At 49.0% G+C, this 26024-nt stretch overlaps 1 protein-coding gene across 3 annotated transcripts in view; it reads right to left on the bottom strand.

Annotated features, from left to right (window-relative positions):
• Window positions 1-18741: 18741 nt before the first annotated feature.
• Window positions 18742-26024, bottom strand: part of ATP10A (ATPase phospholipid transporting 10A (putative)) — a 182264-nt gene continuing 174981 nt past the window's right edge. The window contains exons 17-22 of one of the 3 annotated variants that reach the window (XM_030930128.1): window positions 23303-23503; window positions 21025-21105; window positions 20842-20946; window positions 20145-20332; window positions 19638-19998; window positions 18742-19533 (exon numbers count right to left, since the gene is read on the bottom strand). In XM_030930128.1, coding sequence (XP_030785988.1) covers window positions 19336-19533; window positions 19638-19998; window positions 20145-20332; window positions 20842-20946; window positions 21025-21105; window positions 23303-23503 — 1134 coding nt within the window. In that variant the 3' untranslated portion in view covers window positions 18742-19335. The other 2 variants (XM_030930127.1, XM_030930129.1) reach the window with 2 other exon arrangements.

The raw sequence follows: 26024 nt of genomic DNA, 5'->3' as shown, positions 1-26024 counted from the left end.
CGCAGCCGGGGCCTGGTTCTCCTGTCCCCGCCCGTGCTCAGCTGCCTCCGCGTCCGGCGGGGATCGGGCATGCGCCGTGGTCATCTGTGCAGCCTCAGTGTCCGTCTCGTAAAAGAGGTCCAGGAAAATTCATCACCTTTGACTGAGGGGAGGTGGGGGAGCGAGCATGCCTGCAGGCTGAGAAGGAGTCAGCAAAGAAAGACAGGTGTAAAACAAAAAAGGAGAAAGACTACGTCATCGCGGAGAGGTGGGACAAGAGTCCAGGAGAAGCGATTTCCTGGGCAAAGGCCTAGGGACGCTCCTACCAGGGACAGAATGCAAGACTAAAAGAGCAAGAAAAGTGGTGAATAAATACATGTCCAGTTAAAGATGGCAGGCTGAACACCCGTATTTATCTCAGCTCCTTTAGGAACCGCAGGAAATTCTAGTCAGGGAGAAAACAGTGTATAGACAGTCCTAGTCGACAAGAGCATCCGATGATCAGAGGAAAGGAAGGCAGCGGGAAAGAACAGAGAGCGAGTCGCCAATGAGATGTGCAAACAGCCCGGAGTCTCCCTGCAGAGCCCCAGAAGCCTGGGCACCGGGAACCCCAGAACACCAGGAGAGGGGTGCATTGACTGCAGAAGCACATGCCCTCCTCCCACACCGGAGAAATGCAGCCAGAAGTCTGTGAACTCTGGCAGTGGGAGAGAGGGGTGAGAGACTGGGGTGAGAACAGGTTACCTGTCCCTTGTGGACGGGGAGAGCTTCCAGCCCTGCCCCAGGTTCCTCCACAGCACAGGTAGACACACCTGTGCTGGGTCCACACCACCCCAGGGTGCAGACCGGATGCCTCATTACTGCAGTAACTAAATAGCCCCAAAGTAAAGGTCTGCAGCTTCTCTAACTTGGGTCTCAGCTCAACCGCGCTAAGGAGAATTGTTATCTCCAATTAGATTTCAATCATTTGCTTTTAAATATATACAAAGAATCATCAAACATTTGAGAAAGCATCATACGTGAAAGAGCTCAAAACAAACAGGGAAAAATGTAATATCCCCCAAAATACTGCACCTATGAAAAAAACAGGGTGCCATTACAAATAATAAAGAACAAGAAAGTGCTTTTACAAATTAAAATTATAGGCTGGACACAGTGGCTCATGCCTATAATCCCAACACTGTAAGGGGCCAAGGCAGGAGGATTGCTTGAGCCTAGGAGTTCGAGACAAGCCTGGGTAACATAGTGAGACCCCATCTCTATTAATTAAAAGGAAAAAGAAAATTTTAAAATAAACTTAAAAAATAAGAAATTAAGGCCGGGCGAGGTGGCTGAAGCCTGTAATCCCAGCACTTTGGGAGGCCGAGACGGGCGGATCACGAGGTCAGGAGATCTAGACCATCCGGGCTAACACGGTGAAACCCCGTCTCTACTAAAAAATACAAAAAACTAGCCGGGCGAGGTGGCGGGCGCCTGTAGTCCCAGCTACTCCGGAGGCTGAGGCAGGAGAATAGCGTGAACCCGGGAGGCGGAGCTTGCAGTGAGCTGAGATCCGGCCACTGCACTCCAGCCCCGGCAACAGAGTGAGACTCCGTCTCAAAAAAAAAAAAAAAAAAAAAAAATTAAAAGTATAACAAATTTGAAATTTTAATGAGTAGAAAAAGTCAATGAGGCCGGGCGCGGTGGCTGAAGCCTGTAATCCCAGCACTTTGGGAGGCCGAGACGGGCGGATCACAAGGTCAGGAGATCGAGACCATCCTGGCTAATATGGTGAAACCCCGTCTCTACTAAGAAATACAAAAAACCAGCCGGGCGAGGTGGCGGGCGCCTGTAGTCCCAGCTACTCGGGAGGCTGAGGCAGGAGAATGGCGTGAACCCGGGAGGTGGAGCTTGCAGTGAGCTGAGATCCGGCCACTGCACTCCAGCCCGGGCGACAGAGCAAGACTCCGTCTCAAACAAAAAAAAAAAAAAAAAAAGAAAAAGTCAATGAAATATCCTAGAAAATATTTATAGATTCCAAAAGACAAAGGTGTAAATAGGAAGGAAAAGAGAAAAAGTACACTCTAAATGCACATAGAATTATAAATTCCATAAAGGAATAACTGAAAAAACAGAGAGAGGAATTTATCAATAGAATAAGAAAAAACTGTCAAGATGAAGGGACGAGAGATTTCAGATTTAACGTGTCAGTTACGTTTCCCCGGAAAATACTGAAAATTGTTTTCAAGTATTTTTTCCAAGGTAACTCATGTCACTGTAAAATTTTTATAACACCAGCTATAAAGAAAAGATCCTAAACACTTCCAGAAAGACAAAATAACAATCACATGCAAATAACTGGGAACAAGGAAGGCTTCCAACCAACTTCTAAGCAGCAACATTGCAAGTTGGAAAGCATTGGAGGCCTTCAAAATGCCAAGGGACAGTTATTTTCAACCTGGAATTTCATTGTCAAGCTATTATCAGTCAATTATGAGCAAGGATAAAGCATGCAAAGGACCTGACCAATGCTCTTACCTTGATTTAACTCTAGTCCGGCTCCTGTGGATTCTGACTGGGACTCGACCTTGGGCTCTGTTCTTGGTCCACTTACTCCGATCTCAGGAAGAATCCAGCTGAGTCACTTAGTGAAAATCCCCACCATTAGTCTGACCATTCTTGCCATCTTATCACCCTGGCTACCTTCAGCAAAAATCCAGATAGGTCATTTTAGCAAAGAACTGCCTTAGCAAAGAATGACTCTTGGTAATTTTCCATCCACCAGCCCTCCACACCTGCTCCGTGCCTATAAATCTACATTTTTGCTTATTATAGTCAGAGTTGAGCCAGTGTCTCTTGCCTACTACAAAACCCCATTGTGGTAGCCCCTCTTGAATAAAATCTTCCTTATCACCTTTTACATAACAAGTGTCAGGAATATTTTTCTCTTTAATAGATCACACAATTTATTTCCAATACATGCTTGCTAAGGAAGCTACTAGAAGATTTCACCCAAAATCGGGAGTAAATGAAGAAGAAAGAGACATCTGACCAGGAAACGGAATACAGTGCTGGAGAGGGTGAAGGGGACCCCTCCAGGTGGTAAGTGAAGGCCAGGGGGGCAGGTTTGCTGCCTGCAGCAGCAGGAGGGGGCTAGAAGAGGGTCCTGTAGGGAAAGATGGAACTGATACCCTGCTATGCGGGGAAACGGCTCCCTGGTAAAAACAAATCAAAACCTGACTTGTAGCATTGGCTGATTTCTATACTGTAAAAGCTCCCAGCTTGCTGTGTTGAGCAACTAAATTACAGAATTCCTGAATATTTAACAGCAGGCTCTTTCAGCCAGTAGGAGGTGGCACCAGTACACTGCCCGAACTGGCCCATTACCTGATGTGTTTCTGTGGAAAATAGCATTGAGAGGCATTTTACTGTCCCATTAGGTGGGACAAGAAATAATTAAGGATAGCTATATAGCAAATGAGGCAAAGGGAACAGTCAGTTTTAATTCCAAACAACTATAAAAACTTACATGAGACAGCAAATGGGACTGGCCTAGTAGTATATTCGGCTCAGTGTTGAAAATGTAATGTAAGCAATGAAAACTGATTTAACAGAAATGGGTATAGATTGGAAGCATTGGGGTGGGAGGGGCAGGTAAGTGCTAAGTTTTCATTTCATAGCAGACTGTGAATGGATAATGCTTAAAAAGAATCAAGCAATAAACAGGACTACAAGCATTTTTATTTAGAACTTTGGAAGAACCAGGTTGAAAGTAGAATTCAACCTCAGGTGGAGAGGGAGGCATTGGCAACTGCCTTTTTTAAATGTCATGGTTTAGGTCCTCTTTGGGCACCTTAAACCATGAGCATGTAGTCCTTCGGTAGACATAAAGATGGAGTTTTAAAGGCGATGCATACTCCAAAACTGTGTGGGGAGGAACTCAGGCAAGTTTCCTGGACAGTGGATCAGGAAAGGGAGGCCTAAGGGGAAAAGTTTCTGTACAATTCCTCCATAGAAAATCCACGTAGAGACGCTGATCCTCCTCCTCCTCCTTCGCTTCCTCTTCTTCTTTATTATGGTAAAATATAAGATGGTAACATTTATGTTATGTTAACCATTTTTAAGTGTATGGTTCAATGGCATTAAGTATCATACGTTTACCTTGTTGCACGACTGTCAGTACCATTCACCTCCAGAAGTGGTTCATCTTTCTAAACTGAAACTCTGCGCTCATTGAACAGGAACTCCTCATTCCCCCTCCTGTCAGCCCCTGGCAACCACCATTCTGCTTTCTGTCCCTGAATCTGACCACCCTGGGTACCTCTTATAAGTAGAATCGTGCAGCATTTTCCTTTTGTGACCAGCTTATTTCACCGAGCATTCTGTCCTCCAGGTTCACCCACGTTGTGGCGTGTGTTAGAATGTTCTTCCTCTTCAAGGCTGAATAATACTCCCATGTGTGCACACATCGCATCTTGTTTATTCACTGAGTTGATGGACACGCAGGTTGCTCCCACTCTTTGGCTACTGTGAATAATGCTGCTATAAACATGGATGTGCAAATATCTGTTTGAATCTCTGCTTTAAATTCATTTGGGTACATATCCAGAAATGGAATTGCTGAATCATATGGTAATTCTATGTGTTTTGTTTGTTTGGTTGTTTTTTTATTTTTTTTTTGGAACTGCCATACTGTTTTTCTACAGTGATTTTACCATTTCATATTCTCACCAGTGGAACAAGTGTTTAAGTTGCTCTCCATCCTCACCAATACTTGCTATTTTCTTTTCTTTCTTTCTTTCTTTTTTTTTTTTTAAATACAATAGCTGTCCTAATGGGTATGAAGTAGTACTGAGAGATTTTTAATCTCTAAGTTATTTCTCAATCAAATGTCAGTCACTTTCTCTAATTTGCATCTGGAGAGAGCCCCTGACAGCAGCTGGCATCTGGGAAACACTTCCTCAGTGGTGGACATTCTAAACCAGCTAACTGTTCGCTGCAAACAAGACTTGACCCAACAGATTGCCTGTATTTTCTGAGGGCCTAGAGAGAAGAACACACCGCTCAAAGCTCACGTCTCACCGCCTGCCACCCAACCCACTCGCTGGCCTTTTGCTTTCCAGATGGGTGCATCTGACAGGCCCCGTGGTGGACACCTGTCCGCGCACCAGGGCTCCAGGTGCCCAGGTGATGATGGCCAGATGGAAATGACCTGAAACGAAGTCTGAGTCATCTGTCTCGCCCATCTTTGAATCCATTCATTCATTTGCTTCATCACTCATTCACGCTCTGTGTGACCCAGGCACTGCTCCTGGCACTTGGGATACTGAAGTGAACAAGACAAAGACAAAGATAACTCCCCCACTTCATGGCAGGGCAAAGACAAGAACGAAGGAGCATCTGTGTAAAAGTGAATTAGAGAGTTTATCTGAAGAGGGTGGCAGGCATGGAGGAAAGAGAAAAGCCTGAGCCTAGTAGAACAGGTGGGGTGACCACGAGTGTTCAATAGGGTACAGGAGCCTCACAGAGCATGGAGGAGCAGGGCCTGCAGCTCCCTAGTGTGGCATGTGCCCCGCCATATGCAGGAGGTCAAGGACATCTGGCCCCCTTTGTTGGAAGCAAATGTCGGACTGTGAGTACAGTCCCAGGGCAGTGAGTGCAGGGGTTGGGGGTGGCGGTGGGGAGAGGCAGTTGCATCTGGATACATTTTGAAGCTGAACTAAGAGGATTTCAGAAAGGATTGGATGGGGTCAGAGATGGGGACAGTAAGGGAGGGATGGGGTCGGAGTTGACCTGGGATGTGGGGCCTGTGAGCTCAGGAGGTGTCTGTGTGGAATGGAAAGGTGATTTCTCACTTCATCCAGGCCACATGTGGTACCACGTCTGAATGTCTGCACACTTGAGATTCAGCTGGACCCCTTTGGGTTACCCAGAGCTTATTTACGGCTGTGATCGTTACAGTTCCCTTTCATACTGGGCTCAGATGTATTGAATGTATCCGACTGAGAATCTGAACGAACAAAAAAGATGATGGGACCAGAAAGGCAATTACTGCTGGAAAATCACGGCCTTTCCCCCTTCAGCGTTCTCTGCCCCAGAGGCAGGTTTCCATTTTCATGTGAAACTTCAGCTACTGTCTTGGAGGGGGTGGACTTTTCATCTTCCAGATCTGGGGAGGAAGGTTATATTGAGCATTATGGAAGCTGCTTCAGATGCAGATTTTAGGAAGACCCAAGAGAAGAAAATAGGTCTCTATGACATCACTTCCATATGGAAGGGAGCTTGGAACCGATTTCCTAGTGCACAGTAGTCTTGAGAGAAGTCACCGAGCTGTCTTCCTCGTTCCCACTTGTTCTGCCAGAAGTGATACCCAAAATACTCCTTCTCGATCGACACTACAAATATATCCCTCTCTCCCAAGAAGCTCATCATGGCTCTGAAGTTCCCAGTTCATGAAATTAAAATTTATCACTATAGTTTTCTTACCCCGTTCCAAGACAGAGTCTTGCTGTGTCGCCTAGAGCTGGAGTGCAATGGCCCGATCTTGGCTTACTGCAACCTCCGTCTCCCGGGTTCAAGCAATTCTCCTGCCTCAGCCTTCTGAGTAGTTCAGATTACAGGCACATGCCACCACGCCTGGCTAATTTTTGAATTTTTAGTAGAGATGGGGTTTCACCACGTTGGCCAGGCTGGTCTCGAACTCCTGACCTCATGATCCACCCACCTCGGCCTCTCAAAGTGCTGAGATGACAGGCATGAACCACCGTACCCAGCCTATCCCTACAGTTTTTAAGGCTCTATCGAACTCTATCGAATGGCTCCATTTTACCTCTCTCGGTACATTTTACACACAAATGACAAACATAATCATAATCAACAACATAAGAGGTCTGTGATTCTTTGTTATTTTATGTATTTGTTTGTTCAGCAAGTATTAAGCACTTACTGTGTGTAGGGCACTGTTTTAGAAGCTGGGAATACAATGGTGGATCTAACTCCAGTCTTCATGGGACATATAATCCAGAAAAGGATCCCAATAAAAGAAGAATCTCCGTCCGGTAGAGTGTTGGGTGGTACAGATGAGACGTACTCAGAGATGGCAGAGATGATGTCTTACAGGGACTGACCATGGCCTTGAGGCCCCAGTAAGGAGTCAGCCCAACAGTATCTGGATAATCCCACAGACATTCAGGGTCCAGGACACTAGCAAGACCCCAGGTGAGGCCAGGCCAACAGGTACACAGGGTCTAGAGCCCACGAAGCATGATGGTGAGAACAGAAAACAGGTGCCTGCCGTGGGCTGATGCCCTGCGCCCAAATGTCTGGTGAGGGATGGTGGTGGGCCAGGGGTTCCTGACCAAGGGAGGTCCATACCCTTGGGTGGGAAAAAAATATTTATTGTCACTAATCTCTAACCAAAAGTTAGCATTTCTTTCCGTTATAAATGTGCAAAATAAATGACTGCAACATTGCCAGTACTGGTAGGCAATGCTTGACAGATTCAGCAAATAAAAAATACAGGATGCCTACATAAATTTCAGATAAACAAAAATTTTTAGTATATCTCACGCAATATTTGACACGTACTTACACTACAAAAATTATTCATTGTTTATCTGAAATTTAAACTTAACTGGTGTCCTGCATGTTCTCCGGCAGCCCTCTGTCCTGGGGACTCTGTTCCCACAGCCATCAGCTATTTCCATTCGCACTACGCTTGTTGCGGTCATCCTGACACACGTGTGTGCTCATCACTGTTCCAAAACCGTAGCAGCTGTGAAACCAGGTTGCAGACTATTTAATGCATTAATAATGCACATATGTTGTCATATAGCAAGCTGGTTTTTTAAAACTTATTTTGCTGTTTCAGTGTCATTGGTTTTCTCTGTCACCTGAAGTAGTTCATTTCATACACTTAGAAGCATGAGTGTGAGGAGTCCATGGTCTTCCACAGATGACCTTGGGGATCCATGGCATGAAGACAGGGAAGGCTCCAGCAGTGCAGCACCCATCACCCCTTCTCCATGAGCCCGGGCCTGACTGCATCCACCACGTGCCCCCGAGGCCACACCCCCTGTGCAGTATGCTGGCCCTGGGGGAAGGCTACCTGATTCTGTGCAAGCCCAGAGACCCCACAGATTGACAGCCCTGATGTCAGCAGTCAAGGCAGTGGGAGCCTCGCAGCCTGGACACGTGGAAGACAGTCCTAGCGCACCTTCCAGTGGGTCCAGGAGCCCCCACAGCCCCAGTCCCTGCAAGACCTTCCCCTCACAGAGTCAAGGTTCGTCTTAGAGGCTGGATGGGGTGAAGAGACTTGGGGATGAGAGCAAGGAGAAGCAGCCCTACTGAGGAGTAGCCCCAGGAGGTGCTTGGAGGGGACGGGATAAACATTAAACTGTTCCTGCTACCCAGTGGGTGACAGCAGACAGGCAGGAAGGGCAGATGATTCTAGAGAAAATCCACCACATTTGCTGGTCCCAGTTTTGTCCTCATGGCGCATACCACTGTGTATATCTCTGTGTATGTCTGGAGCCCTGGGGCAAACCCGTCCCTCCCTCCCTCCCACACAACTCCACAGTGCTAAGCCCCTTCTTGTTACTTTGCTTTGGGTCAAAGCTCAATGCCTTCTCCTGACGCCAAGGTCACATTTGCACCCACTCTGGTTTAGATCCACCCCAGCCTGCCCTCCCTCCTTCCCCCATCCCCCCTTCACCGCCAGCCTCTGCCCCATGTGGCCCCTTCGCAGCACTTGATGACACACCTGACACTAAGCTCATGTCTCCAGTAACGCACCAAACTTACCCAGGACAGGACAGGGTCCAAGTGCCCAAGTGTGGAGCCGTGAGTGCACTGAGGGTGCTGCAGGGGCACCCGGGCCTGGCACAGGCGTGCCACTCAGTGCGCATTGGTTGAATGTGTGAATGAATGGATGAGTGAGTTGAATTAGACAGTGGGTGCTACACAAACCCTGATTTAGAAATAACACGGGTCTCCCCAGAATTACCTTTAAAGTTTGTTTTAATTTACTTTATCCCCAGAGGCCAGGATTTGAGAATGATGATCGGTATGTCTATGCACAAACGGAGTTCATATTTTTGACTTACACGTGGAAATTCCTGTTTGTGGAATCTTTCCTCCACCGAGATCCTAGAATGTGGTCATGAAGACTCATGCACCAGCCTGCCTGGGCTCTAGTCCCAGCTTCCCCACGTACTGCCATGCGACCTGAGCACGTTAATTACCCTGGCTGGGCCTCGATGTTTCCCATCTACACATTGGATAAAATTAGAATATGTTTTACAGGCTTTTATGAGGGCTGAGGCGCTCCATCTGCATAAATCACTCTGATGGATGTCTGCTTCATCATGAGAGACACGTCAGCAGGTGCTCGGAGGGTGCTGCCTCATTTGGTTTTGAAATGTGTGGGTGTCACATCACATTAGGTAGCTGCTGTAATGGTCCTAATGGAACGACCTGAATTCCTATCCCCCGTCCCCACACCCCAGTCCGCTGACTCCAAAGCATAGGGATGCAGGCAGAGATGAAACCGTGTATAAAATACATTTATTTAGATCCAAGAATATGGTTAGCGTCCAGCTGCTCCTCCCTCCCCCTAACTGTGTAAGAACCAGGCGGCCACACAGGGAAACCTCGGTGCTTCTGCTTCGAGAGAACCAACTTCATATCATCTCCATCTTTAAAAATTTTATTAAAGCCGCATACAGAGCCCACGTACAGTCACGGTGTGTGTGTGTGTGTGTGTGTGTGTGTGAGGATGGCATTCGTTAAAGCCCCCTCAGAGGTTACTCACATGCACCTTCAGCCTGTGGGCACACACTCACCATCACTTTGCTAGAGTGTGCTTTACGCTGTGCTGTGCTTAATAAGAGCACAAGGAAACAGCTTCTTCAAAAGGTGATTATATGTAACTACATATATATGTGTATTTAGGAAAATACGGGACAATTGTCTTGGGGACGACATCCTCATTTAAAGAGACGCCTCTGTAGCCCTGGGCTGGGGTCTCTGCATTTGATTTACATCCCTGGCTGGATTTGGGAATCCCTGTCAGGGCTGGGGGAGGGAACAAGGGAACCTCCAGAGGGAGGGGACATGTGATCCTGGTTCCTTGTGCAGGATCCCCAGCAGGGAGGCAGCAGCCGCAGCCCCACATGGCCAACCCACGTGAGAAATCCAAGCTAAAAATAGCCGGGAGCCTCACACTCTCCGGCTCAGGAAGGCACGATTTTTCCTCTAGGGTTCAGAGCAGCATTAGGAGTGCACTGACGGAACTGTGACACACCAGAAGCGTTGGCTTAGTCTAATCTGTCATTGGAATACACCGCAGGCTTGGTTTTCCTTTAACTCCAGTGCCATCTGATAAATCTGGAATGTGCATTGAGGAAAGCCAGGGGGGCGTTTCCTGGGTTCAGGGGCAGGGTTTGAGGATGTGAAGGCCTCTCCCCAAGCCCCCGGAGTGACCAGGCTTTGTGTACACAGCCTCCTCCAGGAGGAGGACTCCCGGTCTCTGAATGTGTCACGTACACTTCCTTTCAAGGGGTCACTATGCGGCTGCATGCTTAGGTGTAGCTAAGAATCGAGCTCCTTTTTCACACAGAGCAATATCATATTACCTTTCTTTTTTCAAAAAACAATGTATATTATCTTCAGCAGTAAAACTGCATCGTTTGCTCTCAGGGCATGGTTAAGAAGAGACCAAATAAAGGGGGAAAGGGGGGCCTTGGAGGATCTTTAAAAAATTCAAGTTTTAGTATATAGACCTAATGGAACCTCCTTTTATTGAATCTATAAATGCTCAATCCAATTGCATGTGTTTGGAAAGCTAACATTTTCAACACGAGACAGCTGGTGGAATGTGTGCTCTTAGTTCTAAAAATAGGTAAATCCCGAGGAACATATCTGCACTTCCTGTTGTGAGATGGTGCAGATGTTCTAATATCAAAGATCAAAATGACATTTCCCAGTTATGAAAATCATCCTCAATTAACTGTGAAAAGTACTGTCTCATCTATCAGATAATTTCTCCCTCTCTCTCCTCTCTCCTCATTTCTTGTATGGGATTTTTGAGATGGAAACTCCCTACCTTAGTGGGAAGGGAGGGACAAGGGGCAGAGAAATAAGAAGCGGGTAAAAACTAAACAAGATGCTATCAAGAGGCAGTAATTCCTGCAAAGGGAATATAGTGTGTGTACAGCAGAAGTGTCTGGCTTAGAGTTGGGGAATGTGTCCCGGTTTATGTCTGCAGAGGCCGGCTGGGTGCCCCAGGGGAGCTGTCCTGCCCAGCATGGCTCTTCTGATAGTTTCCAGGTCCCCATGTGTCAACCCCTAGCTTTCTCTGGGAGAAAGTGGGAGCTAAAAATAGCAGAATGACTTGCACTGGACCTCCATGTCCACGTGTTTCCTGCATCTCAGGCCATAACTCAGGACAGAGATTTATGGCCACCTGGGTTCCAACAAGTTACTCAGGGCTTCCCAGACGGAGCAGACACATTTGCTGTCATGTTGATTTTACAAGGAGGTGAACTTTCAGAGGCTCTGAAAGCGAAGGGTGATGAGGCAAACCCTGCCGCCAAGCAGGCCCGGGCTGGAGGCCCTGGCAGCCTCTCCGAGCTCTGTCGCAGAATCGAGTGCTTTGAAAATATTTTAATCTAAAATTGTATTCCCTAAGGTGCTCTTGCCTTTTTTTTTTAATTAAAAAATTGTTGTGGTAACTTGCACATACATAAGATTTATTATTTTAACCACTTTAAAGCATATAGTTGGTTCCGGGGCATGATGTACCTTCACGCTGCTGTGCAACCACCACCACCATCCATCTCAGAGCTTTTTCATTGACCTAAATGGAAACTCTGTGCCTATTAAATACGAACTTCCCTTTCCCCCTTCCCAGCTCATGGCAACCCCCATTCTTCTTCCTGTCTGCACAACTTAGACTATTCTAGGCACTGCATATAGGAGGAGTCACATCATCTGTCCTTTTTTTCTTTTCTTTTTTTTTTTTTTGAGACAGAGTTTCACTCTTGTTGCCCAGGCTGGAGTGCAGTGGCGCGATCTCGGCTCACTGCAACCTCCACCTCCTGAGTTCAAGCAATTCTCCTGCCTCAGCCTCGTGAGTAGCTGGCATTACAGGTATCCACCACTGTGCCTGGCTAATTTTTGTATTTTTAGTAGAGATGAGATTTCACCATGTTGGCCAGGCTGGTCTCGAACTCCTGACCTCAGGTGATTCACTGGCCTCAGCCTCCTACAGTGCTGAGATTACAGGCGTGAGCCACTGCGCCCAGCCTGTCCCTTTGTGGCTGCCCTCCTCCACTCAGCGTCCTGTCCTCTAGGTTCATCTGTGTTATACATGTGTCAGAAATTCCCTCCTTTTACGATAGGGTAATATCATATCCCTTTCTGCGTAGAGTCCATATTTTTGTTTATTCATTCATCTGTCGGCGGACGTGGGCTACGTTTACCTGTTGGCTGTTGTGGGGAATGCTGCTGTGAACATGGAGGTGTAAATATCTGAGTCCCTGCTGTGAACTGTTTGGGTAGATACCTGAAAGTGTGACTGCCGGATCAGATGGTCATTCTGCCTTTAATTTTGGGAGGAACTGCCGCATTGTTTCCCGCAGCAGCTGTGCCAGTTTGCGTTCCCTCCGGCAGCACACAGCGCTCCGGAGCTTCCACGTCTTCACCAGCTCTTGTCATTTCTTCACGTTTAAATGATCCAGAAAGCCTTCTGAATGGGGGTGCGGTGCCGTCTCACTGCGGTTGTGTCTTTATTGATTAGTGATGTTGAGTATGCCTTGACTATCCTTGTTTTGAGTGATGATGACCAAAACAATGGAAAAAACTCCTATAGGATGTGTTTGATGGTTGTTTTCAAGGGTAGACTGAGGGTAAGGGAAACCACGGTGCCTGGGAAGGAGAAGGGGGTCCTAGGGCAAGATGAGGTGTGCAGAGAGTTACTAGTTTAAGGACTCACCTGTGGTCATCGCTCCTGAGACACTTATACAGATGTGTGCACGGTTACACCCCAAGCGTAACACCCCGGGGTAGGAGGAGGAGAAGGAGGGTCACAGGGGCAAGGACCAATGAGCAGGGCCGGTGAGCAGCATGGAAGGCCATACCCAGGGCCCCTCAGTGGCTCTGAGGGTGCAGGGTGGGCTGCCTGCCCCAGCGGTCAGCCATGAGGATGAACTGGAATCTTGTCCCCATGTGGAGGGTGGGTTTTAGAGGAGCAACCCACTCCGGTTGGGCAGGGCAGCTCAGGCAACACCTGCCCGGCTCCTCCACGGCACGGGGCAGGGGTGGAGGAGGCCCCTGCTACCCATTGTCATGAACACTCCTTGGCAGAAATTTCAAACAAGCGTCAAGGAGCGGTAGGACTTCCCCGGTATCCGTCTTACACAACTGCTGCTCCTGTGCCAATGGCTTTCAGCTGCATCAGCTGGAAAAGAGGCACATTTTTGTCAGAACTGTCCTCATTCTGCAATTTGCTGTCTTCAGTTTCAAACTACTCTAATGTGTCCTCATATCTGTGGCCACACACATAGGACTCTCACAACCATGCACTGGACCCGACAGCTGGGGGACGACGTTGGCCTTCCAAATGACAGAAACGTCGCACTGCACCGGGCCAGGCTTCCAGAGTGGAGTGTTCTGAAGGACTCGCCCTTCGTCACTGTCACCCAGAGAAGGCCTTGCACACCCTTTCTTGCCTGCTTTGGCTCATTTTTTGAGACTGCCATGCTCAAAAGTCCCAAGAACAATAAACTATTGAGATTTTTTTTCCTTGCATTTGAAGAAGGGAGGTGGTGGCAATGCTTCTCTCTGGGGGTCTTAGGTGAAACATACCATTTCCACGCGGCTTAAGAAGCCTGTCTTGGCAGCCTGGCTGGGCTGCCTCAATGCCCCACCTGTCCAGAGCCGTCCTGGTCACCTGCATGTGCAGGGTCCGAGGGAGACAGCTGTGAGTGTGTGGTGGCCATGGGCATTTGCTTGGTGGATATTTCCTGGCTCCAGCTGTGCTGTGTTTGGGCCTGGGAGTGTGATGGGAGACAAGGAGGTTGCGTGTCCATGGACGGTCACCGCCGTTAGACTGATGAAAAGAACGTGATGGCAAACCTCAGTGTGTGTCCCCAGCCCGGGACGCTCTCCATCAAAGTGCATGTGGGCATGAGTTTCATGGTGCCCTGATGCCCCAGCAGGGTTGGAGGGCAAAGAGGAAGCTCGCCCAGGTCCCCTCAGGGCTGCTGGGTGATGAGGCAGAGCCACTCATGCACCGTGGGGTCAGGGCTCTGGAAGTGTTTTCCAAACAGAATAACCATGGCAGCTTCTTGTACCCCAAAGGCCTGAGAGTAAGTCTTCATCACAGGCCTTGAGCTTGGACGAAGGAGATTCAGGATGAGAAGGATGCGTGGCACTACCTGTCTACACACCTCTGCTGTCTTCCCAGCGTAGGGACTGCTATTGATAATAAATGACTGGTTAACTCAGACGGCCCAGCTAGTCAGGACCCCCTTCTTTGTTTTATTTAGTGATTGTGTCCCTGGTCAGTCCCCTTTAAAATTCATGGCTTTGGGAATAATAAATAAATAAAAAGAAACTCCGCGGCTTCATCCTGGAAGTACAGATGGGTCACCCTGGCTGTCCAGAACATTTTTGCATCTCTCTGTGGATTATTTGCCAGAGCAGCATGACTGGTCTGTCTTGCATTATTTGTTATTTTTTTTGGTCATATAACTTTGAGATGCAAACACAAAATCTATAAAACTAAAAGATAACCCTTTCTAAAATAATTGAATTACGAGCTAGGAAATACCACTTTCTGCAGTAAAGCACGAATCTGCCTGTAGCGTTAGAGAAGGTAGGGGTGCTGAAAGCTGGAAGAGAAACGGGAGGACAGCCTGGGGCCCGGGGCCTCCCCAGTCTCCCCACGGTTGCTGTTGCCCTCCAGCCAGAGAGGCTGGGAAAAGGTGAAAAGCAGACAGGTTTGCAGTTCAGAGAACAACCTGGGCTTTGTGTGCTGTTTTAAATAAGAACAGAGGACGCTGAAAAGTCCTCATTAGGAAGAAAACATTAAGAGCCAGCTGAAGTCTGCCCTGGCTGTGGGTGTGGGCGCGCTGCTCAGGGAATTTTGGAAGCTGCGGATGGTCTCCCGGCAAAGTTGGAGGCACATAGTGTACTGGTTGGACCTGAGCCTGGGCCTGGCTCAGGAGGTGTTGGTTTGTGCCGCCCGGAGTCTGAGCCAGGTCGTACACTTTCCAGCGAAGGCCTCCATCTGTGGTTTGATTAATGAGGACCGGAGAACAGCAGGACCATTCTAAATGTCCTGTCAACACTGTTGTCACTTCTGTTGTTCCAAAACACTTGCCCCAGGTTAGGTATAAACTAAGGTCAAATAGTTCCGAAGTATTTTGGTGCTTTTAAATATAAACATGAGAAGGGATTCATTCAGTAAGACACCAGGTTGACGCTGTGTGAGAACAGGCTAGGTTGCAACAGGAAGATCCTCTGGGTGGGGCTCGCAGGGCCCGTGTAACAGTGGCCACGCCATTGAGAGGCCCCGGAGATGGCTTCCCTTCTGAGTGAGATGAACCCCAGGGGCTGGGAGGGTGGGAGCAAGGAGGCTGTCTTCCCCAGGGTTTGCTCAGACCATCAAAGGCCATCATTTCATTAAAGGGAAACAAGGCCAGGCGGAGTTGGCTTACGCCTGTAATCCCAGCACTTTGGTACGCAAAGGCAGGCAGATTGCTTGAGCCTAGGAGTTGGAGATCAGCTTGGCCAACATGGTGAACCCCCATCTCTACAGAAAATACAAAAATTAGCCGGGCATGGTGGCAGGTGCCTGTAGTCCCAGCTACTTGGGAGGCTAAGGCAGGAGGACCCTGTGGGCCTGGGAGGTAGAGGCTGCAGTGAGCTGTGATCGCACCCCTGCACTCCAGCCTGGGCAACAGAATGAGACCCCGTAGGAAAAGGGTAAGGGGGAGGGAGAGGGAGAGGGGGAGGGAAAGGGACCAAAAAGCTGGTGCTGACAAAGTTGATTTTGTGATCCACAAATGTGCTTTCACCCTGAGTGTGGGCAGTTCCTCTGGACATGGGCTCTGCAGCAGTGGCAGGGTGAATGCTTACGAAAGTCTCTGTGCCTTTGAGGTAACAGGTCCAAACAGGGGCATTTTCAGTCGAGATTCGAGGAAAGCAGGAGGAGGGCGGAGCTGAGTCCCAGCCCCTTACTGAAGGCACAGATACGACGAGGGCAGGTGTCTCCTGGCCAACGAGTCAGGGAGCCGGGACCCTCTCTGTGCTCACTCCTCTCCTGGGTCTCTCTTCCTGCTCCTCTCTGCACTCTGAACCCCTCCCTGCACCTCCCTGGCCTTGCATGGCTTGGGCAGCTTCTATGTGCAGGGGAGAAGCTCTCCTTGTAGTTACATCCAAGCACTTGCCGCCATGCACACTTACAGCTGGGCCTGCATTTTCTAGTCACAAATAAATTGCCTATGTTCCTCTAACTCCTACACCCACTTTTTTCTCTATTCTATAAATGACTGAAAGACAGTCGGGTATATTCATGACTTGTCTATTTCTCCTTTTTGTAAATTTTAGTTTCATGTATTTTAAAGCTCTGGTTATTAGGGGTGTATCACTTGGGCGATTCTCACGTCCCAAGAAGCCGGCCTTTTTACCATGATCACATCCCTCTTTATGACCTGAAGTCTATGTTGCCTGATGTTAATATAATTATGTCTCCTTTCTTTTACATATTGTTTATACATTAAATTCTTTTGCATCCATTTATTTTCAACCCAGTGTCTTTATACTTCACGTCTTCGTTTGAAGAATGCAAGTCTTGTTATATTAGCCAGAAATTACAGAAAATATTAAATCGTAATGGGTTACAGCAAGCAATTGTCCTTTACCTCTGATTATCACAGGACTGCCTTCAGTGTTTCAGGATTACCACTCATTCTTAGATTCTTCAAACCTTTTCTCAGCATATTCCAACTGGTAGGTTCTGTGCAAGGTGCCAGGGATAGGGAAGAGGACATAGTATCCGACCTCCAAGAACTTAGAATTAATTGATTTTGACGAGTTAGGCACACTGTACAATGTCCAATGACTAACCCAGCTATTTTGTCACCAAGCCTTAGGAAGCCAGCCTTCCTACTTATTTTAGATTCGTTATTAGGATTTGGTAACCTATTTCACCGACTGCTTTCTTTGAGATAATCATGAAGTTCGCCCCCATATGTTCATTTTGACATCAAACTTAGTTGCTCGGCATGAATTGTTATAATTGTGGATTTCTGTGAATACTCCCATCCTAAGAGCAGCTGTCAATGCCTTTTACAACATTTATTTCTCTCATCTGACTGTGGGATGCATATTCCTGAAGCCAGCGCCAAGGTCATTCTGTTTCCCAAGAGCCGGCATCTACTCTCCAGAGGAGAAAGACGTGCTCTGGAAAGAAGGTAGGTGTGTGTGCAGGATCGTCTGGAAACTGGGCATCTGGAACTCTCAGATACACGCGTAAATATGCGTCTAGTCCTTGTACTTGGTGCTCACAACCATTCCCTTAATTCAGGGAGCACTGCCACCTTCCCAAGGAGATTCCTTGGTGCTCACAACCATTCCCTTAATTCAGGGAGCACTGCCACCTTCCCAAGGAGATTCTTTTCCTATGTGTTGTTCCAAGAACAGAGGAGGTGGCATCGGGCTGGGCAGGGTGGGGATGGCTGTCACCTTCAGTCCGAAATCACTGGCTGCTGAAGCCCCCACCACCCCTTTGTCTCCCCCATTTAACAGGGCATAGAGATTCCTCTGACGTCCACTCATGCAGCATCTCAGGTATTCTGAGGGAAGTGGACTTCTCTCCCAGCTCCAGCTGGGAGTCCCGGTCAGGACGTTCCCCTCCATTTGCCAGTGAACGGTTCTGAGGATGTTGTGCAAGCTCTGCAGGGTGAGGCTGAGGAAACCGGGACTCTGGAATGTGGAGAGACGGGCCCTCTGTCTCTTCTGAACAGTGATGCATGGATAAGCCCTGAGGGTGCCTCCAGCCAAGCATCCCCAAGAACAGAGGCAGCCCCAGGACAAAGCTGTCCCTGAAAGCCAAGCGAGGGACAAGGGAGAAAAGCCCAGGTCTGAGTTGCTGAGTCCAGGCACCCTCTCTTGGGACCTGCACTGAGCCTGTGCCTGCTTTTCTGCTGGACTGGAATAGGTGCATTTTCTGTGACTTGCAATGGCCCACACACATTGTGGAATGAGCCACTCTTTCCTGACACGCTGTGCTTAGGAATTTCTTTGTCCTCAGATCCTGTGCCCTCTCTGCATTGCTGTCCTTGAAGACAGGCATCCAAACAGGCCCCAGGTCTCTCCCGTACAGCAGGAAGCACACCCTCACAGCCCCAGTGCTGAGCAGAGCCAGCAACTAAGAACTGTTTGACAAAGCAGAAAGGAGGACTCGGAAGAGGACAGGCCACAGCATTGCCTGGGATTGTCATCATTTCCTCCCCTTCCTTCTCTAGTTTTAGAGGGACAGAACTAACGGCTCATTAGAAAAATGCCCAAAGTCGGCCGAGCTCCTTGGCACGCGGTGCCGATGGCCTGGTGCAGGGTGCCGCGGTGGCCGGCCGTGCAGCAGCCTCAGTGTGTGCCATGCAGCTGTTTTCTTCATCGCCTCTAAAACGACTTGCCTTACGGAAGTGCCCTCAGATCATACTCTGGGAGGTCAGCTATTAATCATTTCATACACCAGTGGGAACTGGACACACTCTCTTTGCAAAGTGAAGGTTGTTTATTGCTTGTTATGATTTAACAGGCAAAATACTACACCAGGCTGTAATATCTAAGTGGTCTTTGTGAAATGCCTGCCCGGAACAGAATGCTGGGTTGCACTCAACCATGAATGTTTCTTGAGGTCTCCCTTTCCCTCACCTGGATAAAGCAGAGCCCAGCCCTCCCGTGTCGGTGGGACTGGAAGCCCGTGGGGGACTCTGCCTCTGGGGGCCACGTGCTCTGCCCTCTGCCATCTCTGCTCCCCCGTGTTCGCACCTGCCTGCATTCACTATGAGCGGTCACACGTTTGTACCCAGGGAAAGCAGGGCCATGCACGTTGAAGAAAACAAATCACACTGCTTGTTCTTAAAAATGAGATGAAAAAATAAATCTAAACACACTTTTCAACTGTCACTCTTCTTTAAACTTTTATATATGTTAAAGCTCTTCTTTTTCTTTTCAATGTACTCTACTCAGAACTTTAAAAAATAAACTCTCTTTTTTGGTACCTCTTGTTTCCTGTATTAGCCTGGGAAACATTTAGAAATACATCTCCCTAGAACTCTTCTGTGCAAATAATAAACATAAATAATATTAACATTTATTTATATATATTAAAAAAGGCCATTTCAAGGTTTTCACTGCGACCGCCTTGAAGATGCTCCTATAAGTAGTCTGTGGTCTGGCCCCTGAAGTCCTGATCGGCCTGAGTGGGGCTGGACAGCAAGTCCACGTCCCGTTTGTGCATCGGCAGGCTGCTCCGTCCGGCTGAACTGTAGGATGCTCCCCAGCCTGCTGACCAGTGACCAGGAGGAAATCCAGTTGAGTAAGCTGAAGGTGGGCAGGCTGAAGAGGGAAGACAGGGGGGTCACCCTGCCGGTGCTGGCAACTCTCACCTTGGACTCCTCAGGACACCCTCCCGGGACAGCATCCCCTGGCGTGGAGGACCTGGGGGCCGGCGCACTCAGCCTTTCCAGCAGGGTGTGCTCCCTCAATGCCATGCTCATGTCCACCGTGCTGGGCTCCCCGCTGGCCTCTGGGGAGCAGGCTGGCTGCTGTGTGTGCCAGGAAGGCTGGGACAGGGGCACAGAGACGGTCCTCCCTGCTGAGTGCTCGGTTCCTGAGCCCTCCGGGAGGCAGCCCTGAGCAAAGGTCTCTTTGGGAGTCCTGTGTCTCCTGGGGGACTTCCTGGCCAATTGACGTGCCAGCTGAAGTTGGGTAGGGAAAACGCTTCCCTGGATGGATCTGTAAAACAATCTAGAAAGAGCACATTAAAACAGAAAGTTAGGTATCGCTGTGGGTGGTGTCTCTGAGCTTCCAGAGACCCTCACAGGGCAGAAGCAACGCCAGTGCTATCTGGGCCCACTCGGGGCTCAGCGGCACCGTCCCACTCCGACACCCACCTGGGCAGCAGTGCAGCGACAGGTGTCATCAGGCAAATCAAGTAAAACACTGGGTCACCCAGTAAGGCTTGCATAGTCCAGTAAGGGTTGGACGGAGGATAGCACGTGGCACAAGACGCGTTGTAAATCAAAGCCACGGCGAAAAACAAAAGGACACTGAAGCCACACGTTATCCAGTTGAGCCAGGTCTGAGGGGGAATGAGAAAGAAAGGGCTTTTATTTCCACCTAAAAGTGACAACAATGACAATAACAAAAATGTGCCAGTCATCAATGAGCGGGTGTGAGGTTCTGAGGCTTTCGGACACACTGCGGTCTATGACACGGGTCACCAGTGGGGCTCAGTGAGGCCTCCGGAACCTGTGGACCACCCTGGGAGATGCACAGGAGGTGAGATGGAGTCAGGTGCGAGAGGGCAAGACAGGAGGGAAAGGAGAGAATGTGGTGGTGGAGGAGGGAAAGAGGCAGGAGGGAGATGAGCATGGCCGGGGAAGTGCGGGCATCGGGCTGCAGGGCTCCCCACACCACAGGGCTCGGGAACGTGTCACTGTCCTTCTCATCACACTGAGGTCAGCTTTGCAGTCTCCTGCAGAGTCTCCAGATTGAGTCTAGTCAAATCGACCTCATGAATCCGTAGGGAAGTGTAGGGTCCACAGCATCAGTGCCCTTCTGAGACGTGGCTACGCAGGCGGCTCTTACCCAGGTTTTGGTCTCAATACCGAGGTGCAGCAGGAAGGTGAGCAGTGCGATCGTCACGATAGGGGTCCCCCAGGTGAACAGGTCCACGTTCGAGTCGTAGTAGGCCTGAAAGACAGCAGGGTCCTGGATCTGTAGGTCCTGGATGCAGCTGGTAAGAAAAACTGCGCCCGGGGGCCAACTTACCAGGTAAGGAATGGAAAAGCAAACCAGGCTCTGGAAGGTGGCGTCGGCCATGTTAAACCAGAATGTCTGTGGCCGGTATTCCTGGGACACAAAAACAATCAGTGATGTTACAGTGAAGTGTTGGCATCCTCTGTGAAAGCAGTTAGAATAAAAATGGAGTCACTTGTGTTAAAAACAACAACAACAACAACAAAAGCCAGCCCTGAGGAATAGAGCTGGGAAAGGCCATGAAGGGAGGGTTCTTATGCATAAATGTCTGACAACAAAAATGATCATATCCACAAAAAATATATCTGTAAGGACATGTGCCCAGCAACTGTCTGTCCAGCCTCAGACAGGCATCATTTTTGTTGTTTATCCTTGTAGCCAAGGAAAGAGCATCTCAAAACAATTGTGAAGTTTTTTCCTTTAAATACATATGTCTTCCTTTACCTCCCTAAATATGCACATAGTTTACTACAGCACACATATTCCCATTGCAATGCCCTATTCCCGAATAAACACCATTCTCTTTTAGAGAGCCTCTCTGTGTTTGCTATTTCGGTTGACACCTCGAATGACATTTCCTAGGATGCTACACATAAGTGAATGCACAAGGCAAGGACCGGAGGAAAACTCACTCTCTCAGGACTTTTGGAGATGTGAGGTCCCAGAGGCCTGATGAAAAGCACTACCAAACACCTACAGAACGATCTGCAGCCGAGTCACTGGGAACACGTGCACCAACAAGACGAGCTTCAGTAGCTCCAGGTCCATAGTAAAAAGATGAAACTGGCCGGGGGCGGTGGCTCATGCCTGTAATCCCAGCACTTTGGGAGGCCGAGACGGGCAGATCACGAGGTCAGGAGATGGAGACCATCCTGGCTAACATGGTGAAATCCCAACTCTACTAAAAATACAAAAAAATTAGCCGGGCGTGGTGGCGGGCGCCTGTAGTCCCAGTTACTCGGGAGGCTGAGGCAGGAGAATTGCTTGAACCCGGGAGGTCGAGCTTGCAGTGAGCCAAGATCGCACCATTGCACTCCAGCCTGGACGACAGAGTGAGACCCTGTCTCATAAAAAAAAAAAAAAAAAAAAAAAAAAAAAAAAGATGAAACTGCTTTCTACATCTTCCCAGGGAACACGCCTCTCGAGTAGGAACAGCACCTGAAATTCCAGGCATTCCCCCCCAGTCTGAGCCCTTGCATTCCTTCCACTTGGACCAGGTTTTGCCTCTCTTGGTGGCGGGTCCCGTAGAATGTTTCTTAAGAGCGATTTTAAAATCACACAGTGGACGTGTCCCAATGTTAAAAGCAAAAAACTATATACCCATGGGCAGAAATGAAAATAACCTTGACAGAGACGAACACTCTCTATTACCCGGGTGACCAAATGTGTATTTGACCCTGCCAAGTCCGAGAGCAGCTGGCACGGGACCTGCAGGAAACAGACTGGGGAAGGAGCTCTGGCTGACACTGAGGGAAAGTGCTGGCCGGGCTCTCGTGGGCCACCTGATTCCACAGGACAGGACACACTCCCAGCGTCTTGGTTCCACAGGTGGCCGAGGAGGCTGAGGCCTGGCCAAGGATGGGAATTCCCCTGAAGCAACAGACAACAAGCAGAGGCCCTGCTCCCCTCCCTGGCGCTCCGCCTCCGGCACCCCGTGCATGCAGCCTGCTTCTGTGGGAACCGAATATTCACAGAGGTGGCCAAGGGAAGTTAACTCACCAGTGAATGAATCTGGAATTAGGGATTATTGCAGGAGAAATGAGACTCCATGTTCTTTTTACCCACATGGAATAATTCAAGGCAAATAAAAGCACTTACTGTTTAGTTTAATGGCTGGCTAGAAACAGCTGGTCATCAGTGTGTGAATCTATGTGGTATATGAATGTCACTATGTATTTAAATCTAGTTGCTCTTTCAGTGGCTCGGTGGCTTCCCTGTGGCTTTGTCTTCTTGCTAATTCCCATTCAAAATAAGTCACATTTTCTTCCTTGCTTGAGAAAAATCCCCGCTCCAGCCTCAATGATCCCCTGCGACTGACTCGGACTCTGGGCTTTCCCCGAGCTCCTGGAGACTCTTGGAGGGGGGACAGTTTTGCTTACGACACTCAGTGCACCACAGCCAAGCAGAGAGCGGCCCTTTTTCTCCTTCCTCTAGAATGGTGAGTTCTAGAATTTCTGTTTGTCCAGGGTGTCCATCTCCCCCAGGGAGGCTGGGGGACTGGTGCTTTGGAAGGGTGAACGTAGGGGGCAGAGCTCAGGAGGCGGAAGGCGGAAACTCCGGGGAACTTTACCTCCACGTTCTGGCCACTCTTGTAGAGCTGCGGGTTGTTCTGCAGCACGTTGGCCGGCACATCCCTGTCCAGCACCCCAGTCACGAGCGGGGGGAGCGATGAGAAGAGCAGATTAAAGAAGATTAGATACCACTGATCAATCATGGCAGATGCAGAGAAGCCACAGAAAAACTGGAACCAAAACAGGAGGCCCACGAACATCTGAAATCAAGAAAGGAAGAAGAGGAACAGGCGAGTCTTCAGTCATTGCTGAGGATTCTCATCAAGGAAGCTGATAGGCCTGTGGAGTGTCACAGTCAAGATTAACTGTATTGGCAGCGATTTCTTCCGAAGACAGCTGTGACCTTGAGTCCTGCTGCTGGCCTCCGCCTCTCCCTCTTCCTCCTTCCCTTCACCCTCCTCACTTCCTTAAGAAAGAAGAACTGGCGGTGGGAATTGGGAATTCCCGGGAGCAGCCCTTGTGGGGATGAGGTTTTGTGCTTGACAAGCTCTGGATCATTAACATAAAACAAAACCAAGGTTTCACAGGGTGCTAGGGCTGCTCACATTTCAAGAGGGCCAGTTGGGTATGAGCTGTGGCTTCTTCCCTAGTGGCCCTCCTCTGTCTGTGACCCCAGACAAAGCCTACCTGTGGCTATATCTCTGCTCCTGTCTCCTCTTTAGTGACCTGCATACTCTCTGAGGAGGTGCAGTGGGCACCGACTGACTCCCACTGAGGGGAGGACACACAAAAGCACAATAGCAAAGCCAACGACCTCATCAACATCACTGCGGTGACCTGATTGTCCACAGGGACCTCTGCTAGGGGGAGAGGGAGAGGCATCATCTCTGATCCTCGTAGCTACAGCTACCCGGCTCAGTAGAACAGGAAAGTGAGATCCAGGGAGGTGGAACAGCCACCTCTGGCCCCTGCTCAGTGGGGTGGGAACAAGGTCAGGTCTCTTCTCACTATTGCTAGATCCCTGAGGATCAGTGGCCTGAGTGCATGTATACGGTGGCCATGACAGTTTAGTGATTGCAAAGCATTCTAACACTCATGAGCTATGCAGCTGGGCACAGAGCATGAACCCCTCATTCTCGCTTTCCTTGCTCACGGCATGGGCACACCAATGCCACTCGGCCAATGCAGCTGCTGTCAGCATTAAGAGACCCAGTGCATTTTGAGTACTCACGGGAGTTCCTGGCGAGCTATCGGCGTGCGCCTACAGTGTGTGGTGGTGAGTGGCATCGTTACTTCCCTTGTTCGGGGCTCAGGCGGGGCGAGTGCTCTTACCCCACATACAGAGAGGGAATTTGAAGTTCCAAGACATCAAATGACTTGGCTGAGGTCACGGTGTGAGTAAGAAGCCCAACTTGTTCGACTGCGATGGGTCTTGGCCTGGAGGGCAGGTACAGTCCCAGCAGGGAGCTCTGACGCTGGACAGACATTCTCTGCTGGGAACCGCAAAGCCTGGGCTTGGTTCTAGAGCTGCAACTATCTACCCTTTTGACCCTGACTCCGTCACTTCACCTCCCTGAGTTTTTGGTTTCTTGACTTGAAAGTGACTTGTGAAGATCATAAGAAACAATAGTTTGTGTTGAAATAACCCACCATGCCACATAGCCTCCAAGTCCTGTGTCAGACTATGATTTAAATGTCTTAATATGCAGCCTTTCCCCTACACGCTGAAAACTAACATTTGGTTTTTATTCATTGACTTTCTTCCCTTCCTCACTCCTACGGCTGGCTCTCGCTCACTCACCCCCACAGGCTTGGCCTAGTGAGTCATCGGTAACAAATGCAGTCAAGAGAAAGAGAAGTACTCAGATAATTGAGATCTTTTTTCCTATAGTACCAAAAAGCTTTCTTCCCAAACCACTGTTGCTATGGAAACTTTTCTTCTCTGCTTTTTATCAGAAAGAAAGGCTAACTTATTCCTAAAACTAATGAATTTCTCATTTCAGGAGGCAGAGTGATTATCCTTGAAGTCCTTTTTAGATTAATGCCTGTTAACAAAGGTCTGGCGTTTTTATGGAATCAAAACAGGCCCCCTCTTCTCCTTTCTGCACCCTTCGATGGGGAGGGACTCATCGCAGGAAGCAGGAGGCTGTGCCCATTCTAGGTGGCCACAGGGCCTTTGTTTGCATCTGAAATGTCTAATGATTTGGCCTACATCATTCTTGCCCTCCCTTCGATCTGAGCCATTTTAACGGGAATTAGGGATCAGCTGGCTCAACTCACAGGCTTTGTTTTGTTTTTTAAGATTTAAAAGAAGACTGGACATGGTGGTTCATGCCTACAATCCCACACTGGGAGGCAGAGATGGGATGACAGCTGAGACCAGGAGTCTGACACCAGCCTGGGCAACACAGCGACACCCTGTCTCTACAAAATAGAAAAAAATAGCTAGGCATGGTGGCCTGCAGTCCCAGTTACTCAGAAGGCTGAGGCAGGGAGATTGCTTGAGCCTGGGAGTTTGAGGATACAGTAAGCTACAGTGGCACCACTGCACTCCAGTCTGGGCAACAGAATCAGACCCTGTCTTTAAGAAAAAAAAATCCAAAGAAGAAATTAACTTGCTCAAGATCTCACAGCTAATAAGTGATAGAAATGGTGTTTGGATTCTGCCCTGCCCACCCCCATTCATCCCTCCACTCCTTTGGGAGCTGAGAACCTCTAGGCTTACAACCGTGCACTCGAGGCCGCGAAGCTCTGGGGATTCAATGCCAGCCTGGGAGAAAG

Source organism: Rhinopithecus roxellana, chromosome 5 (genome assembly GCF_007565055.1).
Source record: "Rhinopithecus roxellana isolate Shanxi Qingling chromosome 5, ASM756505v1, whole genome shotgun sequence".
Classification (NCBI taxonomy): domain Eukaryota; kingdom Metazoa; phylum Chordata; class Mammalia; order Primates; family Cercopithecidae; genus Rhinopithecus; species Rhinopithecus roxellana.
This window is presented reverse-complemented; position numbering and strand designations above follow the sequence as displayed.